Source organism: Phytophthora ramorum (assembly GCF_020800215.1).
Source record: "Phytophthora ramorum isolate Pr-102 chromosome Unknown Phyram_PR-102_s0021, whole genome shotgun sequence".
Lineage (NCBI taxonomy): Eukaryota > Oomycota > Peronosporomycetes > Peronosporales > Peronosporaceae > Phytophthora > Phytophthora ramorum.
The window spans coordinates 577,413-602,178 of NW_027150667.1; the positions used below are offsets into that span (position 1 = coordinate 577,413).

At 56.0% G+C, this 24,766-nt stretch overlaps 11 protein-coding genes across 11 annotated transcripts; 6 read left to right on the top strand and 5 right to left on the bottom strand.

Annotated features, from left to right (window-relative positions):
- Nucleotides 1-194: 194 nt before the first annotated feature.
- KRP23_14510 (uncharacterized protein) lies at nt 195-545 on the bottom strand (the record flags this gene model as incomplete). Its single annotated transcript, XM_067885339.1, has 2 exons — nt 195-280; nt 386-545. The coding sequence occupies 2 exons, from the start codon at nt 543-545 to the stop codon at nt 195-197; spliced, it is 246 nt and encodes an 81-aa protein (XP_067737525.1).
- Nucleotides 546-768: 223 nt separating this feature from the next.
- On the top strand, nt 769-1,674 carry KRP23_14511 (uncharacterized protein; the record flags this gene model as incomplete). Its single annotated transcript, XM_067885340.1, has 1 exon — nt 769-1,674. One exon carries the CDS (start codon nt 769-771, stop codon nt 1,672-1,674), a length of 906 nt encoding a protein of 301 aa, XP_067737526.1.
- A 618-nt stretch (nt 1,675-2,292) lies between these two features.
- KRP23_14512 (uncharacterized protein) lies at nt 2,293-4,113 on the top strand (the record flags this gene model as incomplete). Its single annotated transcript, XM_067885341.1, has 1 exon — nt 2,293-4,113. The coding sequence occupies one exon, from the start codon at nt 2,293-2,295 to the stop codon at nt 4,111-4,113; it is 1,821 nt and encodes a 606-aa protein (XP_067737527.1).
- Nucleotides 4,114-4,255: 142 nt separating this feature from the next.
- KRP23_14513 (uncharacterized protein) lies at nt 4,256-4,939 on the bottom strand (the record flags this gene model as incomplete). The annotated part of the gene is made up of 1 exon (XM_067885343.1): nt 4,256-4,939. The coding sequence occupies one exon, from the start codon at nt 4,937-4,939 to the stop codon at nt 4,256-4,258; it is 684 nt and encodes a 227-aa protein (XP_067737528.1).
- A 434-nt stretch (nt 4,940-5,373) lies between these two features.
- KRP23_14514 (uncharacterized protein) lies at nt 5,374-6,078 on the top strand (the record flags this gene model as incomplete). Its single annotated transcript, XM_067885344.1, has 1 exon — nt 5,374-6,078. The coding sequence occupies one exon, from the start codon at nt 5,374-5,376 to the stop codon at nt 6,076-6,078; it is 705 nt and encodes a 234-aa protein (XP_067737529.1).
- Nucleotides 6,079-7,074: 996 nt separating this feature from the next.
- KRP23_14515 (Sulfate transporter 4.1, chloroplastic) lies at nt 7,075-9,183 on the bottom strand (the record flags this gene model as incomplete). The annotated part of the gene is made up of 1 exon (XM_067885345.1): nt 7,075-9,183. The coding sequence occupies one exon, from the start codon at nt 9,181-9,183 to the stop codon at nt 7,075-7,077; it is 2,109 nt and encodes a 702-aa protein (XP_067737530.1).
- Nucleotides 9,184-10,143: 960 nt separating this feature from the next.
- On the top strand, nt 10,144-10,911 carry KRP23_14516 (uncharacterized protein; the record flags this gene model as incomplete). The annotated part of the gene is made up of 1 exon (XM_067885346.1): nt 10,144-10,911. The coding sequence occupies one exon, from the start codon at nt 10,144-10,146 to the stop codon at nt 10,909-10,911; it is 768 nt and encodes a 255-aa protein (XP_067737531.1).
- An 83-nt stretch (nt 10,912-10,994) lies between these two features.
- KRP23_14517 (Retinoblastoma-associated protein) lies at nt 10,995-14,342 on the top strand (the record flags this gene model as incomplete). The annotated part of the gene is made up of 2 exons (XM_067885347.1): nt 10,995-14,123; nt 14,193-14,342. The coding sequence occupies 2 exons, from the start codon at nt 10,995-10,997 to the stop codon at nt 14,340-14,342; spliced, it is 3,279 nt and encodes a 1,092-aa protein (XP_067737532.1).
- A 748-nt stretch (nt 14,343-15,090) lies between these two features.
- KRP23_14518 (uncharacterized protein) lies at nt 15,091-17,610 on the top strand (the record flags this gene model as incomplete). The annotated part of the gene is made up of 1 exon (XM_067885348.1): nt 15,091-17,610. One exon carries the CDS (start codon nt 15,091-15,093, stop codon nt 17,608-17,610), a length of 2,520 nt encoding a protein of 839 aa, XP_067737533.1.
- Nucleotides 17,611-18,140: 530 nt separating this feature from the next.
- Nucleotides 18,141-20,681, bottom strand: KRP23_14519 (RAC family serine/threonine-protein kinase-like protein; the record flags this gene model as incomplete). The annotated part of the gene is made up of 1 exon (XM_067885349.1): nt 18,141-20,681. The coding sequence occupies one exon, from the start codon at nt 20,679-20,681 to the stop codon at nt 18,141-18,143; it is 2,541 nt and encodes an 846-aa protein (XP_067737534.1).
- Nucleotides 20,682-22,058: 1,377 nt separating this feature from the next.
- KRP23_14520 (uncharacterized protein) lies at nt 22,059-24,690 on the bottom strand (the record flags this gene model as incomplete). The annotated part of the gene is made up of 5 exons (XM_067885350.1): nt 22,059-22,274; nt 23,230-23,667; nt 23,745-23,942; nt 24,018-24,113; nt 24,175-24,690. 5 exons carry the CDS (start codon nt 24,688-24,690, stop codon nt 22,059-22,061), a joined length of 1,464 nt encoding a protein of 487 aa, XP_067737535.1.
- Between the last annotated feature and the right edge of the window lie 76 nt (nt 24,691-24,766).

Below are 24,766 nucleotides of genomic sequence, written 5' to 3' on the forward strand. Positions count from 1 at the left end.
TTTGTAACCATACACGAATAGAGTGCGCGCCTGCTTGGTTGTATATTTGTTTGCCTAGAAACGTGCATGTTCTCGGATCCTGACGAACCCAGCACGCGTGCGAGCCGACAAGTGCAACATGCACTTCAACTACTTTTGGTGCAGCGCACGCAGGCCGACGTTACCTACGCCACGCTACGCTGCCTCCTCCGTCTTCACTTGGTCTTGGCCTGGAGCTGCTGCTGCTGTTTGTGGCGCACGCGGGCCGTTTCTCGCTGGAGCACCGCCACCCGAGCAGGGTCTGCATGCCGATATACAATTGTGACAATTCAAACGGAGCGAAACGTTAAAATCATCCTACGCCATGCTGAACCCAGTGGAAGAAACACCGGTAACTACGACGTACCGTTGGCGGCGGCGAGGGTCCGTTGGTGATGGCGCCGCGCCGCGAACTCGCGGTAGCGCTGGCGGCCGAAGTAGAACAGCAGCGCGGCGCCCAGCAGCGTCCAGCCGTGCGTCTCGAGAGCGTTCTGCGCGTGCAGCCAGAGCGCCATCGGAGTAGCCATTATTTGCGAAAATTGGACAACTTCGCTGACGCTTTTTTCTGAAAAGCATAGTGAAGCTCAGTCAAACGGCTTTTTCGGAAAAGATACTTTCTCCGAAACGGCGATCTCGAAACGACGCGGTTTGAGGAGCTCCCACAGTCTGGCGTCGGAGGCGGCTCCGGCACCTTCGGGACGCAGGCGTTCGAGGAACGAGTCGTGCGTCTACATTTCCGCTTTTGGCTCCATGGCGTTCCTGTTGTTTCTGGCGCCGCCGCTGCTGCTGGGCGCGCTGTGCATCGCGTACTTGGGCATTTCCCGATCGGCCAAGCAGCACCAAGGCCTCCGACACTACGAGAACCCGCGCACGGTCTCGTACGACTCTTCACAACCGGCAAAACCGCGGCAGGAAACGTCTGTGACACTCGGGCCAGTCGCCACCTGCAGATCCGAGCACGACGCCCGCCGCATGAGCACGGAAGCCATTCTGCAACTTGTTCTGGACGCGCTGCACCACTTGACGGGTTTGCCGTTGCTCATGGTGAATCAGCCAGACCACAACTTGCCCTGCCTGACCCGAGCCGAGACCCAGCAGATGCGAGCCGAGCAGAAGAACGCCGCGCTGCTGGACAGCCCCAGAAAGACCAAGCACTCCCTTGAGCGACCGGCCGCCTCCTGGAGCGACAACGAAGCACCAGAGGAAGAGATCAGCGACCTGTCAGACAGTGAGGAGGAACAGGACGAGAATGCTGCAGAGGTCACCCCCGCCAGCACAGCACAGTGCCAGCTCTTCGACGGACTGCAGTTCTACCTCGCCGTGAGTCAGGTACGCGAGCGCACAGTCAGGTCCGTGCTGGCGCTGGGGATGGCCAAGACGCTGACGACGTTGAGGGACCGCAAGCAGAACCAATCAATCGCTCTGATCGAGCAGAGATATCCCGACTTCACGTGTCTGCCCTCAAGAAACACAGCCGTACGGCAGCTCCCGGAAGCGGAGCAGCCTCCTATGGACTTGCTAGCAGCGCTGCAACTCCCGTCAGCTGCCGCCGTCGCACAGAACCAATCCTCCATGAAGACACACCGCAGCACATCAGAAGGAGAGGGCCGTGTACGTGTATCATCACGTGGACCAAACTTCTCCCGAGTAGCTTAGGTAAATGTATAAACTATTATCGAAAGCACAAAAGATATTAAAACTAATTAGCAATATAGAAAACCTTAGAAACGGCCTCCAGCCACAAACACTGCTAGCCCGCTATTCAACGTGTGTGGATGACAAACTCTCCAGAAAGGTATCAAACAACATGTTTCCTGACGTAAAGCACCTGGAGTGCTCCAATGCATTGGTCGACTGCTGGGCCCAGCTTCGCTTTATTCTGAGTTCGGCGTTACCACACATAGGATAATACAGGTAGAACGGATCGGATGTCCTCGATCATGAACGGCTGGCCATGAATGGGCAGAACCTGTTTTGTGCCGGTGGTGCTGGCCTTGTTATGACCTAGCGATCCTATTGCTGTCGCGTTGTCTTCGTGGCCTAATGGATAAGGCATCGCCCTCCGAAGGCGGGGATTGGGGGTTCGAGTCCCCTCGAGGACGCTTTTTGCCATGCAGGAAGCAGCACGCGATGCAAGCCTTTTCCCCACAACATCCTTATATGGTCAATTTGAGGCCTGTCATTATTTCAAACGTTTTCAGACAAAATATGTTTTCGTCATTAGTCAAAAAGTCAAAAGCGCAACGTTCTGCAGCCGAGATTGCTTCTGTCCCGATGGCGTCGCGGACTCCTAGTGCACCAGACACGTCTTTAGGATCTTGTGACTCTTCTCCGGCAAGTGCAGCATCGCCATCTTCTCTAGTAGCGGAGGTTGAAGTCTTGACGTCTTCCGATCACACGTGCCTGGACACTGCCGAGGAATCGACTGGACACGCAGCGAACAAGAAGAAATTAATTGAAAAGAACGAGAAAGGGGACGGGAGCAAGAAGCTAAAATCGAGCAAGAAGTCAGATGAGGAGAAGGAAGCAGAGAGCCAACGGGACTTGGACATGCTCGCGGACACTGTGCGCTCCATCGCCACGGATGTGGCGGCCTCTTCAGCGGGAGATGAAGAAGCTCACGATGAGGAACAAAATGCTGGTGAAGCTGCATCGCCGTCAGAGGCAAAGAAGCCGAGTGCAGACACGGATAACAGCGAACAGGCTACAGAAACTGTTGGTGTTCCTGTGTCAGTATCAGAAGAAGTGGCCCAGGGCGATGTGACTGTCCTTCCTTCATCAGGTGCTGAAGGCTGCAGCGAAGCTTCATCGAATCCGCCAGCGAGATCAGCACCTGAACCAGAAGAGCCTAAGCGTGCACCGAAGAGGCACAAGCGGTGCGAGTATCCGGACGAAACTCGCGCGCTGTGTGTTCGCAGACATCAAACTGACGGTGCTTCGTACGCGACGATTTCAAAAGAGATGGGAATTCCTCATGATACGGTTCGAGCTATCGTGCGTAAAGCAAAACGCACAGGGACTGTGAGCTCGGCGCCTCGCAGTGGGCGGCCGCGCAAGACTAGTGGTATCGTTGACAAGGTGATTCTGGAGGCTGTCAAGACCAACCGACAATGCAGCGCAAGATCTATCCAAGAAGAACTTTTGCGGGTATTTGGCATCAAGATATCGCCGGAGACCGTGCGGCGTCGTGTACAAGATCATACAAAGCAGCGGATACAATCCATCTCGAACGGAGCTTCAAGCGAGGGCGCTGCTATCCCTACTACAGACAAAAGCAGCAGTGTATCTGCTAGTGATAGGATACTTGATGTATCTGAAGCACGTCGGCCGAGCGAGTCCACGGGTCCCTCCACTTCTTTGCCTGCAGTATCATTCCAAGAGTTATTGCATGGAGAAGGACTGCGTTCGTCAAGACCATCCAGATCGTTGGCACCTGCCACCGTCCCAGTACCTGGGGCTACTGAGCCAGCAATGATCAGTGGCAGTTCATTATCTACTGCTTCAGCTGTCGATGATGGTGTAGTCCCCGAGTGTCCGCCTCAGGTGCAAGCACCACACCCAGAGAGCGAACCATCTAAGCGGCCTAAGCGTGGAGAGTACAGTATTGAAACGCGTGAGCAGTGTGTGGCACTCCACGCTCAGGGCGAAGGCTATCGTAAAATTGGCAAGGCTTTAAGCATGCCTCACACGACTGTGCGCGCGATTGTGGAAAAAGCTCAGCGAACGGGTAGTGTTCTCCCTGCAAAGCGCACTGGACGCCCGCGCAAAACAGACGAGATTGTGGACAAGATCATCTTACAGGCAGTGAAGGCGAACGAGAAGAGCTCAGCCCGCACGATTAAGGAGCAACTTCTGGCGGCGTACGGCGTGCGTGTTTCGTGTGAGACGATTCGCCGCCGCGTCAAAGACCACAGCCGCCAGTGTATGTTGACGACATCTTCGCCTGCACTTCCCGATGCGCTTGCCAGTAACACGTTGTTAGATGAACAAGAAACGGCACGAGGGCAAGAACTCCTGGCTGTGGCAGTGGCGGACCGCTCATCGGCGCCAGCTGCAAGTCTGATGACATTTGATGAGAATGGAGTGCACATTTAGTGCTGGTTTGGTCAAGAGCATGTTTGGTTAGCACACTTCCTGGTGTGCGCTAATGGTACATGCGAAAGGAAATAAACCCCCAATATCCCCGAGCCAGCTTAGTGATCTGAGGCTCGTGTGGTCAAGTTGCGCAGATGAACGCTCACATGCTGTCGTCTTGGGTCGTTGGGCTAGTGGTGGAGTCGCCCACTAATTTGTTCGCCACTCCAGCCACTGCTTCCTTGGCATGGGTAGCAATCGAAGGTGACAACGCATTCTCGGTGGCCGAGACTTGGCTTTTCAAGGCAGAGAAGCTGCAGAAGCTGTCACGCAGCGTCGACCTCACCACTGCTTCCACCGTGTCTCCAGTCTTGGGAATACTGCTTCGTTTGGTGTTCTCGTCCCTGAACATCCCCTCGTTGGATCTGGTCTTATCGTTGTCACCACCGAGGACATTGTTGATGATGTCCGCCACGCCGTCCGAGCGGTCGTAGTTCTGGTCGTAAATTCGACCAGCATTTTTCAAGTCGTTCATGGCGTCGGCGGTTGATACCATGCTGCTGTGGGCGGCAACGATTTCCGACTTTGATGGGGTCTTGCTCTTGTGGATCCGTTTCGCAACGTGGCGCAAGTCCGTGATCATGTCTTGTGCAACGCGGATGTCATTCCGCATGAAATGCTTCGAAGTGCTGAGGAAATGCAGCCCGTGGCGTTTATCGTAGGCACCGAGGTTCTTTTTCAGCACCTTGAGGCATCTCTCGGCGTCGTTCGCCGTTTGGGTCAGCAGCAGCTCCAGCTTGAAGAACTCTTGCTCCACGATACTACTGCGATTTGTGGGCTTGCCCATGGTTTTTCAAAGTGAACGTCCAGTCAGTGGGCATGGTGGACGACACTTTTCAAAATAAACGTCCGTTGAAGTTCACGCATACTGGGTAATTTCGAAATGATGGCTGAAAACGACAAGTGCAGAAGGATGAAAAACTCTCTAACGGTGCGAAAACTCTATCATACCAACTTGTGCCGGAGGATGAATGCCGCTCGAGCTCACGTTGGCCCCCTGCATGCGGATCCGTGTAGCGGCCACGTGATGCGAGTATATTCTGTTGTCTCTGGTGCACGAAATTAGTCCGCGTCGCAGACTGAGAAGTGCTTTCGCTCCGTGCAGCCACTACTCGGAGTTTCTCAGTGGGCACACCACGCCGTCCCGCGGCGACATCGTGCTCACTTCTAAACGTGCCGACACCCACAGCACCGACTCCACCGCAAGACTACCACACTATCATGGGCAAGTCCATTGACCGCAACGCCACTGTCGAAAAGGAGTTTGCCTCGCTAGAGCAAGTGCTGATCCAGACTGCAGACGACGCGTCCAAGTGCCTCAATGTGCTAAAGAAGAATCTGTCCGAGTACGACAGCCGCCACGGCCACCACTTTATCAACACGTCCAAGTCGTTCATGCGGAGCGACATGCGCACTGCCAAGGATATCGCGAGGGACTTGAAGCACGTGGCCCACCAGATCAAGCGCAGCCACAAGCCGTCCAAGTCGGAAGTGCACTCTGCTCGCAACATGATGAACGCCACCGGCAAAGCCATGGAGGTGCTACAGGTGACAGCGCGCCACTACGACGAGAAGAACGGGCGGTCAACCGGCGTCACAGCCGCGATCAAACACGCCGTCCATGGTAAGAACGACAAGGAGAAGGACGCCCATGGCGGACTTTTCGGCAAGAGTGACTACCACCAAGACGGCGGCGGCATTCTGGGAAGCCCCGACACTGTCGAGGCACTGGTGAAGACGACGCTCCGTGATAACTTCAACCTCAACGTGTTAAGCTTCCAGATCGCTGCTGCGGAGAAATCCCTGTCGTCGTCCTCCATTGTTGGCCGTGCGAAGGTGGCCGTGCATGAGGTGAAGGACAAGCTGAAGGGCGACAAGGCGGGGCCCCTTCACGGAGGTCACGACAAGCGATCGGTGACCCCGTAGGGAACCCCGAGTTGGATGAACTCGGCGTGCTTAACGTCGTTCCAAGCTTAACCCCTTCCACTTGCACTAATGACGATAATGACATGAACATTTTCAAAAGTTGAAAACAAGTGCTCGCTCTACATGCAGGTGCCGATGCCTTCATTCATTGATTCAACGTGCATATCAGAGCTCAAGACTCGAGCCTCAAGCCTCCGATACCTCTCAGTCACGATCTAAAGCTGCATCGATCCTCACTGGTTGTCACTAGTTTGGTCGCCACTGCCGCCATAGCCGCCCTCTACTCGGTCAGCACCAATCCACGTGACGTCGAGTCCAGTAAACATTCTCTCTGTTACCTCCGTCCCGTACATTTTGGTGGACTTCCAATGCTCGACCACACCTTGGACACGGTACGCAATGTCGAAGACTGGCTGCCGGAACTCACTACCCGGGAGGAGCGACTTGTTGATCACCGCGGTACCAGAACACCACGACCAGACCTTCAAGATGCAGTTCGACAACTTCATCAAGGTAAATCGACCGGACTCGGTCTGCTGCTGATCCCGATCTCCGCGAACGAGTCTATCGGTCTGTGCATGAGCTCACAGACTCCAGAGGTTTCTGACACGCCAGCTACAGTTGAATGTTTCTCCACAATAGGCCATCATGTGCTCTCTCAATGCCCGAGCAGTGAACAGGTTCACGAGTACCTTGCGCTGGTACGACATTGATGCTGGCAACGTTGGGGGCTGCAACATTCACTAACTACGCATAGAATTGGTTCACTACCAGGCCAACCCATCAGTAGCCTGAATGTCGAGCGCGTGCATCAAACTCGCCTTGAGGATGTAGAGTGCACAAGCGGACAATGAGGACAGCTCGTAGATAAGACACTTGATCATTGATTCACATTACGAAAGGCGCCGCTCGCTCGGCTGCTCAGCTGAGGGGGATAGCCAAAATCCGCCTCACTTGCCCTCCTAACTTACACATATCGCTGATACGATGAATTGCTTACACCGGGTTGCTAGCGGTCGAGGTGCCGGACGCCGCCGACTTGTCAGCCAGAGGCGGCAGCTCGCGCATCATGCGCACGGCTTCCTCCACCGAAATGGTCGGGTCGTTCGCAAGCACGCGTTTCAGCAGGTTGGTGGCCGCCAGCAGGTCGTACAGACGGCTCTTGGCATTGGCGATGGCGAAGCGCACCTTGCGCACCGCCAGCTTCTCCTGCGTGTCCGACAGCACCTGGATCGTGGTGGCGTCCATGTCGTTCATGTGGAACGTGTCCAGCACCACACCGCGGGTGGTGATGCCTAGAGTCTGCAGACGCACCATCTCACGCTCAATGAAGAGCGCCACACGCTCGCAGTTAGCGAAGTACAGCGAGCTCTCGACGCGGACGGCAATGATATCCCCCAGGTTGTTCGACTCCGGGAAGTTCTCGCGGTCAACGAAGCGGCCGTTGTCCAGTTCGCCCAGAATGGCAACGGGCTGCACCTTGGACTTCCACATGAGCGCGAGGATGGAGCAGATGATCGAAGCGATCAGCCCGTTCAGCACACCCAGACCAAGGGTGAGCGCGAAGGACGCCGACCACACGAAGAACTCGTCGCGCTTGACACGGTACAGCCACTTGGCCTCCTTGAACTCGACCAACGACCAACCGGCGACGATAATAATCGATGCCAGCGTCGCGCTCGGCAAGTAGTACAGCGTGCCCGTCAACGTGTACAGGGCCAGCACCACAATGAGGCAGGTGACGATTGACGCCAACTGCGTGTGCGCGTTCTGCAGGTTCACGGCCGTGCGCGACATACCGCCCGTGGGGGGCATGGCCTGGAAGAATCCGCACACGACGCTGGCAATACCAATGCCGGTCAGCTCCTGCTCCGTGTTAATGTCCTCGCCACGCTGGATAGCCAGACGCTTGGCCATGGCAATACTCGACAGGAAGACCACCACCGACACCGTCAAGGCATGGTACAAGATGGTGCCGAAGCGGTCGCCGTCGATCAAGTGCGACGTGAAGCCGTACCACGGCACCTTGGGCTCGGGGAAGCCGCCCGGGATGTCGCCCGTGAGCTTGAGGTGCGACGGGCCCAGGATGTACCCCACAATGCCACCGAAAATGCAGACCACGAGAGGCCCGAGGTCGCACAGCGTGCGCATGAGGAAGATGGCGAGTAGCTGGCCCTTGGACTTGGGCTCTTCGACAGTGAGGCCGTTCTTGCCGGCGTCCGCTTGCGACTCGCGCTCCTCCTGGGGCGTCGTCTGCGCGTGGTAAGCTGAATACTGCTGGTCTGTGAGCGAGAACCCGTGGCCCGAGTTGGTCTGCGGCTGCAAGAAACGTTCCTCCTCCTCGGCCTTACCCAGCTCCTTATTCGTGGCGGGCGTGTCTCCCTCGAAAAGCTGCATGAGCACGGGCGATGGGAAGAAGCGCTTCTTGATCATCTTGACTGAGAACAGGTACACGATGGACGCGGCGGCCACTCCGAAGGCGTTAAGGTTGGTGTCACCAATGTGGTTGAAGATCTGGTAGACTGTGGCGGGTGGGTAGTCCTGCGACTTGAATTTGATGCCCAGCGCGTTGGAGCACTGCGAGAGCATGATGAGCAGGCCGCCGGCAGAGATGAAGCCGCCCATGACTGGACGCGAGAAGAAGTCGGCGATCTGGCTCAGGTTCAGGACGCGCACGAGCAGCAGGATGCAGCCGCTGAGGAAGGCCATGAGGATGCCCGTGGCCACGCGCTCGTCCGGGTCCTCAATGTCCTCGAGAGTCGTCCCCACGAGCAGCGACACCTCGGAGCCGCTCGCCACGGACAGCACCGTGCTGGAGCCGAAGATGGCGTAGACCAGCGGCGCCGTGGCCGCCGTGTAGAGCCCGTGGTGAGCTGGCACGTGCATGATGGTGGACAGCGACACCTCCTGCGGGATGAGCATCATGGCGACTGTGATCCCCGCCACGAGGTCGAACTTGAGGTCGCGCTGCACGCTGTAGTTGGGCAGCCAGCGGAAGATGGGCGCGTAGTGCTGCACCTTTTGTCGCCACGTGGGCTTGGGCAGCGCGTAGCGGTCGCTCACGCGGCGCGGCTGCATCCCAGTCAGCGCGCTGAGCCACGACATGTTCGTGCGGAGGTGCAGGCTGGTCACTTGCGAGGCTCGAGGCAAAAACCGGAATGACTACTGAGCGGATCGGATCCCGTGTCACGACGGACCTGACTAATGCGGCACCTTCAGTCAGGGCTGCAGGTCGAGGCTGAAGGTGGGATTCCGCACTGGGCCAGTGCTGGTGCGGCAGCGGCATAGGTGGCCGGTCTCGCGCTGCGTGGACAGGATCCGCTTGGTGGTTGGCGAATATGGACCAATGACCGCACGGCAAAAGCAGCCGTCAAAGGAATCGGACTGCGCCCTTTGGCGCGTTAATCATGGTGGGATGCGTTAGTCGCGGCCGCTGGTCGTTTGGCCTCGGCACTGTGGACGTCAGTGCCATGGAGCTCGATCACCTGCTTGGATGGATGTTGAGGCCAGCGCCACGCAGATGGACGCTAGACGGCAACTTGATTGCGTGTGCTCTGCTGGTGGCGCTTTTCACACCGCAGTCATGTCGTTGCAGTCGAACGATAGCTTTTGCCGGCAAAAGCCGACGCCGTGCTGAATGAGGTGCTAATGTCAACACCAATCCATGTATGAATACTAGTACATGTAATGCGGTGCAGACAGAACAAAGCGCAGGATTTCGCCGGCCGTAGTCTTGGGAGCGGAGATCCCAAATATCCTGGGTATATGCACGCGACGCAAACTTGGCGGACATATACATGTCTGGCGGAGACTCTGCATTGTCGAAGTAGTTGATGGCAGCTTCTGCATGCATGGGGCATTCTGATGTTTGTACCAGTTGGCGTCGGTGCACGACTGTCTTTTTGGACATCAAAAGGAAATCTGCATTAGGTAAAAATATTCCGTAAAACTTGAACTTCTTGTTCTACCGCATTCTACCGGTTCTACTGGTAGAGCAACGGTAGATTTTTCTTTCTCTTCGATATTTTTTGGCTCAAACCTCCCCCGCCCTACGCGGAAAAAAACATGGGGAGACTACCAGGGGAAGAGCGCGCGTGCGAGTGGTCCTTCACCGAGTCATTGACGCTGGACGACGTGGAACTGCGCGAGCGCCAGGTGCTGGAGGAGGATGGCGAGACGTACATGGTGACCTTCGCGTACTCGATCCAGGGCCGCGAGACTGCTAAAATTACCTACAAGGAGCTCCGCAAAGTGTGCGCGTACCTCGGCGTGCGCTACTACAAGAACCGGTCCAAGGACACGATGACGGAGCTCATCGCCCAGAAGAAACTCAAAGGCGAAGTGCCCGAGGAATACAAGTTCGTGAAAAAATCGGAAAAGAAAAAGGCGGAGAACCAAGACCCCGAGGCGAACAACCGCCAGCGCCTCATCACCACCAAGCGCCAACGCACAACGACGGACAATGAGCTCGAAGCTGTCACCACGAGTAGCACAGCGACTCACACATTCCTCCAACCAGTGAGTCCGACCCTGTCGGAACGCCAATCGCCGTCGGAGGGCTTCGATTCCGGGATATCAACGACGCCTTCGCCCACTGCAAGTCGGATCCCCGTGGAGATGTCGTTAACGGACCGCACAGACACCTTCACCCTACTGTGTCATGTCCGCCAGCAGATTCGATCCGTGGAAAACGAGATCGTGGCCCACACCGAGAGCAACGAGGCCCGCATTTCCACCGTCAAGACCCAACGTCTCACCCACGACCTTCAATTCTACCTCTCGGAACGACGAGCCCTCATGGAGCAACTCGAACACTCTCGGTTTCAAGTGTAGCCATTCTGGTCATTTATCCGTCTTAAGTGCGTCGTTTATTTCCCGCTTCTCAGTTGTCAAAAGTTGTTCTTGAAGACTCGAAAATGGCGGGAACGCTGAGCCGATTCTTCGCGTCAGCGGCGGCTACAGGCGCGTTCGCGAGCATCCGCGCGGACGCGCAGCTGCTAGCCGCCGCGCAAACGCTGTTCGACCAGATTCTTCCGTCCGCTGCGCGCTCGGGCGCCGACGAGAGCAACGCGCGCAGTGGCGACAGCGAACCGGACAAGATCTGGGCCTTGGTGGCCGTCGTGGCGACGGGGATGACGCAGGATATGAAGCAGGAGGAGGATGTGAACGATAACAAGACACTGGACTGGCACCTGGTGCAGCTTCTGTCCGAGGCGGGCGTGGGGCTGCAGGAGTTCCTGCTCTACCTGACGAGTCTCTTCAACCGGTTGCTGCTGGACCCGCAACTACTGGCGGCCACGACGCTGCTCAAGGAGGAGTTCACGGTTGCTACGCTGCTGTTCGAGAAGTACCGCGTACTGTGGGAGGCGTTGACCTCCAAGATGGAGCGTCGCATGCCCACAGATCCGGAACCCGAGAGCCAAGTGGACGACCAGCAGAAGACCAAGACAAGACACAGGAAGCTCTTTGAAGGGGGCTGGCTGGTGTTTCTACTGGCCAAGAGACGACTGGGGGCTCACTATGCAGGACTGGGACAGCTCTACAATTTGCTGCTGGCCACGCTGCATTTGGTGATCACCAATGCGCAAGCGTCTCAGGCGACGGTGGAGGCCGAAGTGGCTGCTGCACTGAGTGCCATGGGAGCTCTGGGAGATGGAAAGGCGTCGCCGGTCAAGTCGGGAGCGGGGGTGAAGACGAGTGCTCAGATTCTAGAAGCGCTGTGTGCGGCGCCGAAAGTTGATCCGGCGGATGCGTCCCGTGCGTCGGAACACTTGGGGATTGTTCTGCAGCAGCTTCGGGATGAACATGTGCTGCAGAAAGAGGCTGGAGAGCATACGATGCTCAGTATGGCGCTGTTTGCCGACGCTGTGCTTGAGACGAACGTGGCGCGGCTCGCAAAGCGCTATAATGACGACTACCTGAATGGTTGTGGGAAATTGGACGAGCGCTTCTTTTTGGATATTCGCATCCGACGGACCGTAATGGGGACGAACCTCGTTACTCAAACGGACAATGGCACCAGCACCTCGAACTCATCAACCGCATCTACTGCTTCAAGTAGCAGACTAAGTACCAGTCGGAGCGCTACGCATGCTATGCTGTCACCGGTGCGACGCAATATGATGACTCGGCGACGAGAAAATAGTGCTAGTGCAGTTGCACGAGGAACGATGACGCCGCCTCGACACCACCAGCATGGTCGTGGGATTAACTCCCCATTGATGCATTCCTGGCAGTGGCAAGGCTCGCCGGGTGGAGCTCGTTTCGGCGTGAGCCCTCGTCCATCGCCAAGCTCGATGCGAACGCCAGTCAGTGCAGCTCTGGACACGAACAACTGGGTGCGTGAAACTTTGTCGAGCACAATATTGACGCCCGTAACGCCACAACTTCGCGAGTTTTTCTCGGATTGCGCGGTGGACCCGACGGATCGTATCGCACGCGTTCTGCATGAGCACTCAGAACTGCTGCTAGCGGCCCGAACAACAGGTCGGGTAACCGCGGGCAGCGTACGGTCAACAAAAGCAATGGTGATCGATGATGACCAGGATGGCAATGCAGACGAAAACGGCAGCGGGCGAAACTCGCAATTTGCATCCGGCGTTGACGATAGCTTGAAGCGCACGAAAAAACTGGCAATAGTGCTATTCTACCGTGTGCTGGAACCATTGCTGCTCTCGGAGCGTGAGCGGCTACGCACCAATGACTTCTCCAAGCTGCTAAACAACGAGGTATTTCTTGCGGCACTGTTTGCGTGCAGCGCTGAGGTTGTGCTGAAGGCGCACTCACTCATTACGATATCGTACCCGTTTCTGCTGGACCACTTGCATGTGAATGCTTTTCACTTCGTCACCACAAGCGAAAGCTTCGTTAAGTACGCACCAAAGCTACCTGCCGCATTGAAGAAGCACATGGGAGATGTAAAGAACCGTATATTGGACTCGCGCGCGTGGAGATCGGATTCAGCGCTTTATCAGCTTCTTGTTGGGGTCCACCGACCACCAGCTTCCGCTCCTGCCACACCTCTGTCGGTATCATCCCCAAGCACTCCAAGCCTGACCGATGGCGCCGCTACACCCACTGGAGCAGCTGGTCACGCCCCAGTATTGCGTCTATTTTTCCGGATGATGCTTTCTCGCGCAGCATCCAGGATCTATCAACTCTGCAACCTTCTGGGCTTGAATTCGACGGATCAAAACCAGATATGGACCGCTGTGAAGGAGTGCGTCACATCGCACTATTTCCTGCTAAGGGACCGCCATCTGGATCTGATTGTGTTGTGCAGTATTTATGCGGTGTGCAAAATCTCTCGTGGTCCCAATGTGTCTCAAGCCGTGGCAACAATGTCCTTCAAGCGCTTATTGGGGTGCTACAAGCAACTCAACCGACAGACGCCCACCGGCATCAATACGGCAAGCGCAAGCCCGATTATTGGATCGCGCATGGGGGAAGGTGTGACGCAAAACATCAAGCTTGACAGCGAGCATTCGCGTGGTGACATTATCAAGTTCTACAATCGCTGTTTCATTACGTCTATGAAGGTGTTTATCCTGCAATTCCAGTTCCAGGAGTCGCAAATGGCAGCAGCTGATGCGGTTGTTGCTGAGGCATCGAGTGTACCCCATGCGCTCACACCAGGCTTCACCCCTCGAAGAGAAGGCAGCGCCATGGGGCTAGTCTCATCCACCTCGGATGCTGAAAGCATTGCCCGAGCAGCCTCAGAAGCCGTCCAAAAGCTTCTTCAAACGAGCAGCTCTTCCAGCGCGGCCGATGACAGAAGCAGAGTGCCTCCCAGCACCCCACCCCGCCCCATTCGTCGTAGTACGCGATCGTCACCTTTTGTTTCATCACCAGCCGTGTCAGCACTGCAGATGTTCACCTCGGCTGAAGTGCAAACGCTGCCGGTATCAATGCAGCAGACGTCGCCAAAACGGGTCCAGTCCTCGAATGTATTCATGTCTCCGTTGCAGCAAGTGCGCCTGGATCGTCGTTCGGAAATGACGCCGCGTTCTCACGCGCTGTACGCGTTTGGTGAGAGCCCCGCACGGGTACGTTTTCTATTAATTCGCGGCTTGTGATGTTTCTAGTCACTTACTTCGAAGTGTTTTTGTTTGCAGGATTTGGCCCTTATTAACCGCGCAGTGAACGCAGTACCTGCATCGTTGCGACGCAGACCTGGGCCCCCGGATCTTGTCATGGATAGCGACACCGAGCAAGATTGTGTGGGTGCCGCTCCAGTTCGCAAAAAACAGAAAACCATGTCGTAACTGCTGTGAAGTCCAGCACTAGCAGAAAGAGAGTTGTAGCTGGTTTTGTAGATTATGCGTAATGTCGTGACAAAAACGATTGTTTCGTGGTGAAGTGTTCGGGAATGATTTTATTCGATGTCAACGCGTGTGAGATTGCTGCATCAACGAAGCAAGTCTGAATTTGCTCAATGCTATTATAGCGGTTGCCAATGGTTTTCTTCTGGAGCAGCAATACGCGAATTTTCAGACCAAACTGACGAGCTGTTTTATCGCGCTGACCTTCTCCACTTCCGTGCATCAAGGTGCGCAGTTGGTTCGCGTGATAGTTTCCCTCTTGAAAGCTTGGCTAACTCGAACCTCATTGTGCTCGTAGGAATGGACTGGATTTTAAAATGAGTCACTACGTTCTTCAGCCATACAAGGAGAAAAATCAAAAGGCGATGTCTCAAACAAAGACAGATAACATCTCCAGCCATACTACGACTGAGAAGCACAAGAAGAGTTTTTGTTGTCCGTGGTTGATTCCTCTTGGACGATCTGTGCTTGAAGGGACGAACGGCATTGCAGAAATATAATAGTACTACAGTAAGAAAAAACATGAAATACAACAAATATCCCAACATTTCTCAAATTACTACCCCTCTCAGACCCAACCTTTTCTCCTCATACAAAAACCAAGCAAAACAAATCCTCCCCCGTTCGTATCACTTTCCCGTCCGCCGCCCAAGTCGCAAGTACTGCTACGAGTTACTACTCGCTACTCGTGATGCGCGGCCAAGTGCAGTATTCGACCGAGGGTCCCGACCCGTATGCCGGCCAGCCCAAGGACAAGTACGGCATCCCAGTGGCCGTGGTGCACGAGGCGCAGACTGGCCTACCCGTGTGGCAGTACATCCACATGCTGGAAACCCCCATCCAGAACGCGAAGATCCCCGACAGACCGTACACACACATCTGCGTCCTATGCGCCGCCGAGCCGCCGTTCCGCAGCTCGTTCAAGAAGATAGGTGTGTGGCGCAACGCCCTCATGCGCCAACGGATGACCACGAACGCCGTGGCTCACGTGCAACGTGTGCACCCGGAAGAGTTCGTAGTCATCCAAGACTACAAGCAACGCAAGAGAGAGGCGCTCGTGGAGAAGGCGGCGGGTAACGAAGAGGGCCAACCCAAGAAGAAGAAGGCCAAGAAGACGCCCACTCTGAAGAAGGAGGCGACTTATAAGGTGGAAGAACCTCAGAAGAGTGAACCGACCAACGTCACTCAAGTGACTGTGAGCAAGACGCAAAGTTCGGTTCCAGTAGCACGGAAACGTCCTGTGGGGAAGACCGCTGACCTCGTGAAGAACTGGCTCATGTCGTCGGGTTTGCCCGTCTCCGTGCTGCAAGACGAGGCTCTGCAGCACCTGCTGAGACTCTCAACAACTGCGGTTTCGGCGCTGCCGACGGCGTCGAGCTTGAATGCCCAAGTACAGGATGAGTTTGCCAAGTTTGCCAGCTTCTTGAGGTCGTACTTGGCTGCAGAGTCACAAGCTGCCATGGATCTGCCGTTTTTGTCGCTGCGCTACGAGTTCCGCCCGATCACTGGCGCTGCGACGGAGGGTGAAGAGCTAACGGAGACGGTGTCGAGCCAGCAGAAGGCGTTCCTCAGTTTGGCTGTTGGCTTTATTGACTCCCAGTGGCGCAGGGTGGACCTGGTGCTAGCAGCGAAGGAAGTCCCGCGTGGGTGGGACCAGCAAGTCAACCAACTTGTGACCCAGACGCTTTCGGAAACCTATGGCGGCGGAGTTGTGAACTACGCACGCTTTATCGTGGATGCCGAAGCAGATTCCCCGTCGGCACTTGCAGTAGGTGGTGGCTATGAGTCGTCTACTGACGATCAAGAGGATCTACTGACGCGCACGTTGCGTTCGTGTGTGGTCGACGCGCTGGGTATTGGCAATGCTAGCTCTTTTGGAGGCGAGACTAGCGTACGTCGAATCTTGCGGCTGCTCCAAGAGCTTGAGAAGTACTTCAAGGCACCCGATCGAGCCAAAGCTCTTGCTGAAATCAGTGCTTCGCATGGCGTGGCCGATGCATCCCATTCGGCTTCGTCGATGGACGAGCTAGCAGCTTCCACCTTGACGTCACTGGGTGCTGTGGCAGAGCTGTTGCGGGTTAGCTGCACGCGGTACCGCGCTTACTGGTCGTACTTCCAATCGCCAGCGAGACCAACCGTGGCTGAGCCGGAGCTGGAGACAGCGTGGACGCAGTTGTCTGTGGCTGACTGGAGTACTGCAGCGGAGCTAGAGGCGATATTTAACCAGCTCGGGCAGTTCCGTCTGGAGAAGCGCGTCGCGCCGCGTCAGGGAGCTGTCGCGCCATCGTACGCTCTGCTGTTTCGGCGTCTGCTTTCAGTCACGACCGATGCGCTCAGCTTGAAGTGCCTCTCGTTAGAGGATGATTATTCATCGCCTATCAAGCGTACGGCGCGCCGCAAGGTCAAGCTCGTCGACACGTTTACTTCGACTGGGCGACAGTGTCTGGGCCGGCTTCGCCAGCTCATCGCACAGCACTTCGCTGGCCCATCGGCGACAAATGTGGATAGCGAGATCAAAGCCATGCTGCTGGATCCTCGCATCAGTTCTAAGGCTGGCGACATCGTGAAAGACAAGCGTGCATTCCGCCGCGCTCAAGAAGCTCTACGTGAGGAGCACCGCATTGTTTTCAAGTTACTTGCTAATCAGCAAACTGGTGCAAGCCCTCACTCTGAGGAGGAGGACGAGGACGTGGACGATGACGACGAGATGAGTGCACTATTGATGGTTGATGGTCCCAAGAATCAGCCGCCTGCTGCATCGCCCACTACGGGAAGTGGCAAGCGCTCAAGGGATGCTGTGGTGGAGGACGAGGCTCGTGCGTGGCGTGAGTGGCAGCAGGTGTATGTCGCCTGGGACACTGTTGCAAACGAGGGTGCTGACTTGTTCGACAAGGGTCAGTACAACTTGCTCAAGCTGTATCACCAGGTGAATATCCTCAAATGGTTCCGTGACGTTGGTCAGCAGTCGCACCCAACGGCGTCGCTGCTAGCGCGAGTGTATCTCGGTCAGCTACCTCCTCCGTCCCCAGCACTGGGGACGTCGCTCCTGCATTTCACAGAGCAGGAAGAGGCTGGTTGGGTCTCTGACGTTGCTGGACGAGCGGAGAAGCGTTGCATTCTGCATCACAACTGGCAGCAGTACCAGGAATTGAGCTCGAACGCAGTGCTGTCAACTGTCGGCGACGACAACATTGGCATTGGTTCTATTTGAGCACGACGACAGCGCTGCAGTGCCTGTGCAGCTCTGCACCCTTCATCCCGTCCTTAGTCTCGAAGTACTTCTACACGTATTTCTTAAATGTGAACTTGCATTCAACCCATCCAAACAATCTGCAGTCTAGTACCGGTAGCCAGACGCCTTGGGCGCGTACGATGTGCCTTGAAGCAACACTCAGAGCTTCTGGTTCATTCATGCCGATAAACCCCAACAGGATTTCTCAGTCTCTGGTTCATTATTATCTCGCGCGCGCATCCGAACGTAGTGGCAATTTTGAAGCAGCAACGCATTCGACCTTTCCGTAGTTCTTCGCTACCAGACAAGAAATCGCTGCAGGAAGCAACATGCTGAAACAAAAATATTTTCGTTATCTAATGTGCTGCGGCTTTGACCCTCGGCCGACTTTTTTCTCCGTGGTGCATACATCGCCGGGCTTCTCGTTTCGTTCACTCAATTTTGCTTCAAAACACAAGAGCCATATGCTCTTCACGTTCAGCCATCTCGTTGGAGCGACCGCACTCCGCTTAGATGTGCGTAACTTCGACCTCCGGCTCGTCACTTTCGCTGCTGTCCTGGCCGTTCAGAATCGGGTGTGGGATTTCGTCCTCGCTGCCCAATTCATCCGCCACTGGGTCGGTATCACTAGCGTTCAATCGGCCACGCATTGCTGCGCCTTCCTTCAGCTGTCGCACCAACCAGCCTTCGTCTGCCATGGAGAGATCATCGAAGGTATCGCGAGTCTTATCATACGCAAAACTGAACTCATCAAAGTGAGACTCGTCGTTGGCGTTCGCTACGGTCGATGCCTTCTTTCCGTTGATAGCCTTGGGGTGCTCCCCGATGGTTTCGTCCACGTTCATATTGCGGAAATGTTCGTGCACGTTCTGCATCAGCTCTTGGGTAGGCGGGATGAACGGTGGATCCACTTCCTTCAGCTCCAGCATTTCCCAGTTGATCGCCCCAAAGAACGGGTGTGAACGCACGCCATCGATATCAATACGATCAGCAGGATCACGAACCAGCAATTTCTGCAGCAGGTCGATAGCATCTTCATCGATCGGAGGATACCGCTCATACTTCACATCCGCAGTCTGGATTTTCTTGTACATCTGCGAAATGTTCGGGTCGAAGAAAGGAGTGCTGCCAGTCAGCATCTCGTACAGCAGCACACCGTAACTCCACCAATCAGCTTCCATGCCATACTGCGGCTTTTGGGTTAGCAGTTGCTCTGGGGCAATGTACGCAGGGGATCCAGCTAGCGTTCCGGCCTGAGAGTAGTTGTGACTTCCCGGTTCACCTTCGAGGCGTAGTTGCTTCGAGATCCCAAAATCCACAAGGCGAATGTTGCCCGTCTTGTCAAGCATAATGTTGTCAGGCTTCAGATCACGGTAGATGATACCGTGTGCGTGCAAGTACGAAAGCGCAATAGCTAGTTCTGCAGCGTAGAAGCGAGCGCGTTCCACCGAGAAACGACGACCACTGCTTGTCGACACGTTCGGGTCCATCTTTGAGGAATGCATATGCAAGTACAGGTTTCCGCCCTTGTAGTAATCCATACCGAGGTACAGCTTCGTTTGCGTCTGGAAGGCAAAGCGCAGGCACGTAAGGAATGGGTGGCGAACACCAGACAAGATACGTCGCTCCTTTAGCGCACTTTCGGCGCCGGATTGCTTGTCAATAATCTTGATGGCGAAGTATTCATCAGGGTTGAGGTGGCGCTGCACAAGGACCACAGTTCCGAAACCACCTTGGCCAAGAACGCCCACTACATCAAAGTCCGAGAACGAAAGCGCGAGTGAACGCTTGGTGAGGCAGTACTGGTGAAAGCAAGCAGGGTGTTCCGCAACGACCATCGGGTTCGTCGTGACACGGCGCGTCTTCGACGTCGACGCACTGCGCTGACGGAAAGAAAGCACCACGCGGGAGATACGCCGCGCCGGGGTGAACGTCATCTGGAGGCCAAACTTTCCCTCCGTGGTGGATCCCGAGACCGTGTTCATCAAGCGATGGTTCGAATACGCGAACGCGTGGTGGTCGTCGTCATCGGCCTTCTGGGCTACCTCCTCGTTCACGTCCGTCGCCAGCAGATACTTACTCGCGTACAGCGCTGCAAAGTGAACGAAGCCTTCGCGTCCGTGGTAGATGCCTTTGAACACACACGAGGGCTGCGTGGTCTCGCACGTTTCCAAGTCAAAGAGCAGTTCCACGTCCTTGCTTAGCTGCCGCAGAAACGACGGCAATCGAGCAATGACATTATCGGGCGACGTCGCGGTCAAAAGGTGCACCAAGTCGGTCAGAAACTTCTCCGCCAAGTGCGCAGTAATCGACGACTCGATGGACACGACCTCGTCTGCCGAGCGGGGCGTGGGCGTGGGCGTCATGGCCGCGTCCCGCGGACGTCCTTGCTGCAGCATCGAGGCCTCTCTGGCCGTCGTGTTGTGCAGGCTAAGCTGCATCATGTGCATCCACATGGCCTTCTCCACGGTCGAGGCCGCGATGAAGTGGATGAGGTTGCCGTTCGTGGCCAGGAAACTGAAGCCCAGCTCCTCGGGGTGCAGCTTGGAGCCACCGAAGCCCGCCGACGGCAGCGAGCTCAGGATCTGCTTGATGACCCAGCGCCCGCGGTGCTGCTCCTTGGCCAGCGCGTGGTTCTTGCTCTTATAGACCGACACGGTGCGGTTCTGTAGCGTGATGTAGCGCGGCGTCCAGCTCTTGACGATTTTGCGCTGCTTGTACAGGTATCCCTCCCACTCGACCTCCTCGGCCGTGATGGTCTTGAGGTCGATGAGGTTAGGCGTGGACATGGCGCCGCTCTTGGGGCGCGTCTTACTGCTCTTGCTCAGCGACGTCGAGCCGAAGCCTGCGGCTGCCAGGTTGGAGCCGCTGCTGCTAGACGTACCCCGCGAGAGCGACGGCCGCCGGGCGCGCGGCGTGCTGGCCACCGTGCTCCCGTTCGTGGAGGGTCCGCTGATGGACGACTTGCGGCGGCTCGCGCGCACCGCGGCCGTGAGGCTCGAGGACGACGAGTTGCGCGACATCATGCGCGCTTCCAACATGTGCGCCATCTTCGGTTGTGGGCGGTGGCGACTGAGTGCAGAATGACAAGAGTGATGGTCGGACGGAGAGACAAGCGGAGCGTGAATGAAACAGGTGGCAGCCAAAGTGTCGCCCGCTGCAAAGCTTTCCTTTCACGACCGACGCCTCTGGTCGCTCGCTCTTTTTGCTTTCTGGCACGCCCAACAACACGCAGGCAGCTGGGGCGCGCAAACTCACCCCTCCCTCTCCGCAGCAGGCTCTGCCCTTCTTCGCCAAGCCGAATCTCCCAAGCACAAAACACCGAGCTGCTTCGTTTATGTGTCCGGTTGTCACCGGTTTGAGGCGGTAGCGTCAGTTTCATCTGAAACCCTGACGAACACGGCACCGGATTTGGAAGGGTATTGATGGCATTGGATGAAAGGTAATGATCCAAAACCGGTTTTATCGGTTGGTATATATACATGTGGACCACCGCGAGCGGATCCATTTCGTGTGCTTGTTCGGTGGTACAATCAGTGAGGCACATCATCCGGTGCCGCCAGTCACCGTCTTGTCTGCTAGATGCTTGCTCGACAACCGGCAGCGGCACCGCCGACGGCCGCAGTCCGCACTGGAGACGCCACGTCTTGCTTGCACTTGATTGACATTGCAGCAGTCTGTTGCTTACTAGTACTCCGCGATGGCAATGCAGATGCATGCGATGCGGTGCTGCCTCTTATCGCTGTTCCGCCATCGATGGCGGCCTCGTCAACGCGTATCAGATGCGATGGGGATGGAACCCGTCGTACTGTATCCGAAGTGCGTGGCATTTGATTTGCCATGGCCGGCCGCGTTCCGCCTTGGCCCAAGTCTTGGGAGGTCACTTCGATCTCGGCCACGCAGGCTACGAGTCGCAGCAGCAACTTGCTGTTGTCATCGCTCGCCATGCTTCTCCGAGCAGCGAAAGGATCAGATTCGAGGAGCGCGCCCGAGGCCTGCGAAAAAGCGCGCAGTTTCCTCCCGGCCTAGCGACCACCTCGACCTGAAGATCTGGAACAGCGCGGCATCGGCTGTCATTGACAAGTTGTCAATCAAGCTCGCGGTTTGTGCTGCAAATCGAGGCAAATCCCACGTGGCGGCATGGAAACGTGCCGTCAGATGGCTTCAAGAGGTTTTACCGGTGACTTGCAGTGCGTGTTGCAGTGCATGCAGCGAGGAGAGCCGGAGTTGGGACACGGGCACCGATAATGTTTTGCAGCGGATGACGCGGCTTTCGTCGAGATTCAACGAGCTTGGCTTCGAGCACTGCCCCGCATCGTTCGCTCACGAAGACAGGAATTGAAACGCAGCTCAATCCGAATTTGTGCAGCGCGCAGGCTTAACACGCTGGACAACAACTTCAACAACCGATTAAAACTGCTACAGCTTTAATCGAGAGAGTCGGAGCAGTTGAAGCTGTTGGTCAGTAAGCCAACAGCAACTTGAATTGCCACGTTGCATCGCAAGGTTTGCTGCACATCACTCTCAAGCTGCCGCGTCACCTGCTGCCGGAGTGTGCCGTCGTTTTGCTTCGAAGGCTTTGCGACGCATTTGAGCGAGTGGACGGGCAGGTATCGATGCGATGCCGCCCGTCTTCGCTTGGGCTGGTAGCAAGCAGCACAAGAGTGAGCTCTTCTGTACGTCGCGTCGAGTTTGTAAGCCTAGAGCGGGAAGCCGAACACTCGGATTGTCCAACCCGACGACTTTGTTCGGCTCGGGTACGTTCGCCATGGTCGCAGCGCGAGGTGAACTTGCTTTCTCGGACTCGCGGCCAATCGGCCGGCGATGTTGGACAAACTCAACACCTGGGGGAGCTAGCTCGAGCTGGGACGTCTCCCACACTACTGACGACACGAAGCGGCTCCAGCGTGGCTTTGATCTGCTCACAGGAGATTTTACCAAGCGGAAGGTGTCGTCAGTCTTGTGGATGGCGACAAGTCTCCTCGACTGCACAGCAACGTTTTGACCACGACTTTTTGGTATTGACACCTCCTGTGATTGATGCACATCAAACCTCTCTTCTTGGGAAAAACGGGGTGAAGAGCTACGGCGTTGCACCAGAGGAACTTTACCCGGTCGTTCGGGCATTGCGTAGACACAAGCTCGAGATCTCAATTGCGTTGAGGGAGCGCTGTCGTGGCTGGTTTGGTTGGATGCAGCTGCTTCGGTTGAGGACGATGCCACTCGCAAGCAGATAATATGTGCCCCCTGAGAAGAACGTAGCGCTCGCCGGAGCCTTTTGCGCGTGAGGTTGCCTCGAATAAACGACTGCACTTTCACGGCGCCAGAGACCTCTTTGGACAGCTCGTGGTGAACAACGGGTTGTCCTGGCAGAGGTGTCGGGAATTGTCGACGTTGTCGATGTCGGCGAAAGACTGTTTGGATTTTTGTTGCGCTCACTTTTCTTCGTTGGATTCGTGTGGGCTCTGGTGGCGGGCGCTGTGGCCGCGATGGTGGTGGCCGTGGAGAGGATGTAGTCGTAGGCATCTTAGTAGGAGATTTGGGAGGTTTCTTTGGACCCTCGAGACGCATTCGAGGAGATCGACTCGAAGCGCTGACTTCGGGTTTCTCGTACGGTTTAGGCTTTGGTTCTTCCGGAGGGCGGACTATGCGTTGCATCACGACCATTGTTCGCAGTCGCTCGCGCTGTTTCCTGAACTTTTCGAGCTCCTCAGCAAACTTATCAGCACGGCGCTGTCGACGCCCTCGGAACATGGCTTGCAAGCGCATAATGACGACCAAGGCACTGAGCATGTCCGTGAGCTCTCCCGTTTGAGACGGCATTCTGGTAATGGTCGCGCGCCGTATGAAAACACTTCGTCGACCTGTGTGATCGGTAATATCTGTTGGCATCAGCATCTCAGTCCTGCTGACACGAGCAACGATTTGCCCATTCAGCGCTTTGAGGAGATCCAGAGCCTGTTTTGCCTTGACCTCACGCAGTTTGGCGTGGCTGCGCCCATCTGCCAGCTTTTTCGTGTTCATTTCGATGGTTTGCTACAGTAGCGAAGCATGCCACGTTCCATGGTACGGTTAGTAAATCACCGTGAAGCTGTTTGGAGTTGCTAGCATACCGCAACGTGTGTGGTGAAGTGGAGCAGCTTTTGCTCATCTTTGGCCGAAAAGCCTGTGTTCATCATGGCCTTAATCGTCTTCAGCCGCCGCAGCCTGACTTCGCTGCTGGATTCGTTCCTGAGGTCTTGGGGTGTTGCTGCGCGCTCTGTTTCTTCGAATAGACTTCGTTCTGCCGTCACGTCCACGTGGTTGATGAGCTGTTCAAGCAAAAACATCATTTGTGAGACGGCAGGTTGTCGCTGTGTGAGAGTATTTGTGACAACCTGAATCACTCCGGTCGCCCGGCGGTACAGAATGACGGGTGCACAGAGGATTGAGTCCACCTGCATGTCCTTTGGCACGTCATACTCGCGATGAAAGGTGCGATGCTGTAGTCGATAGTAAATATGTGAGTGAATAGACCACAGGTCAACATTCTTCGGTTCATACCGGGTTGGGCTCTTGCATCCGCAAGCAGCGTCTCTGGAGGAAGCTGGAGCTGACCATCCCTACAACAGGTGGGAAGCTGACAAGTGGCGACTTGGTCACATTGTAGCTCATCCTCTCGGCCATACTAGTGGTTGTAGTGACTTCATCTGCTGGCTGATGAGGAGCTTCATTGATCGGCTCAATTGGAGTGCTGGCCTCGTTCGGCTTGACATCGGGGTCGGTTGTGTCTGTGTCGTTGCAGTCCACGACAACCTGGGGTCGCAGCAGGTTTGCAGCTTTGTCGTAGACGTACACGATACAGCGCTGCGCTGGGATCGAGCCCAAGACATCTGTAGCTGCCTGGGTCAGCACTTCCAGCAGCGAAAACTCGGCCAAGTCGATGTCGGCGAGCGGGTTAAGCATGGAGGACGCCAGTTGCGGTGTCACCGACTTTCGTCGAACTTCAGTCTGGTCGACAGCTGATGCATTGTCCTTCTTGGCGCCCCCATTGTCGCTCGATATCGCCTCCACCTCCATGTCGGACGCAACTTGCAACATCTGTAGCCATTTTAGGAGATGGCTACAGTATTAGTTATTACAGTATTCAAACTCG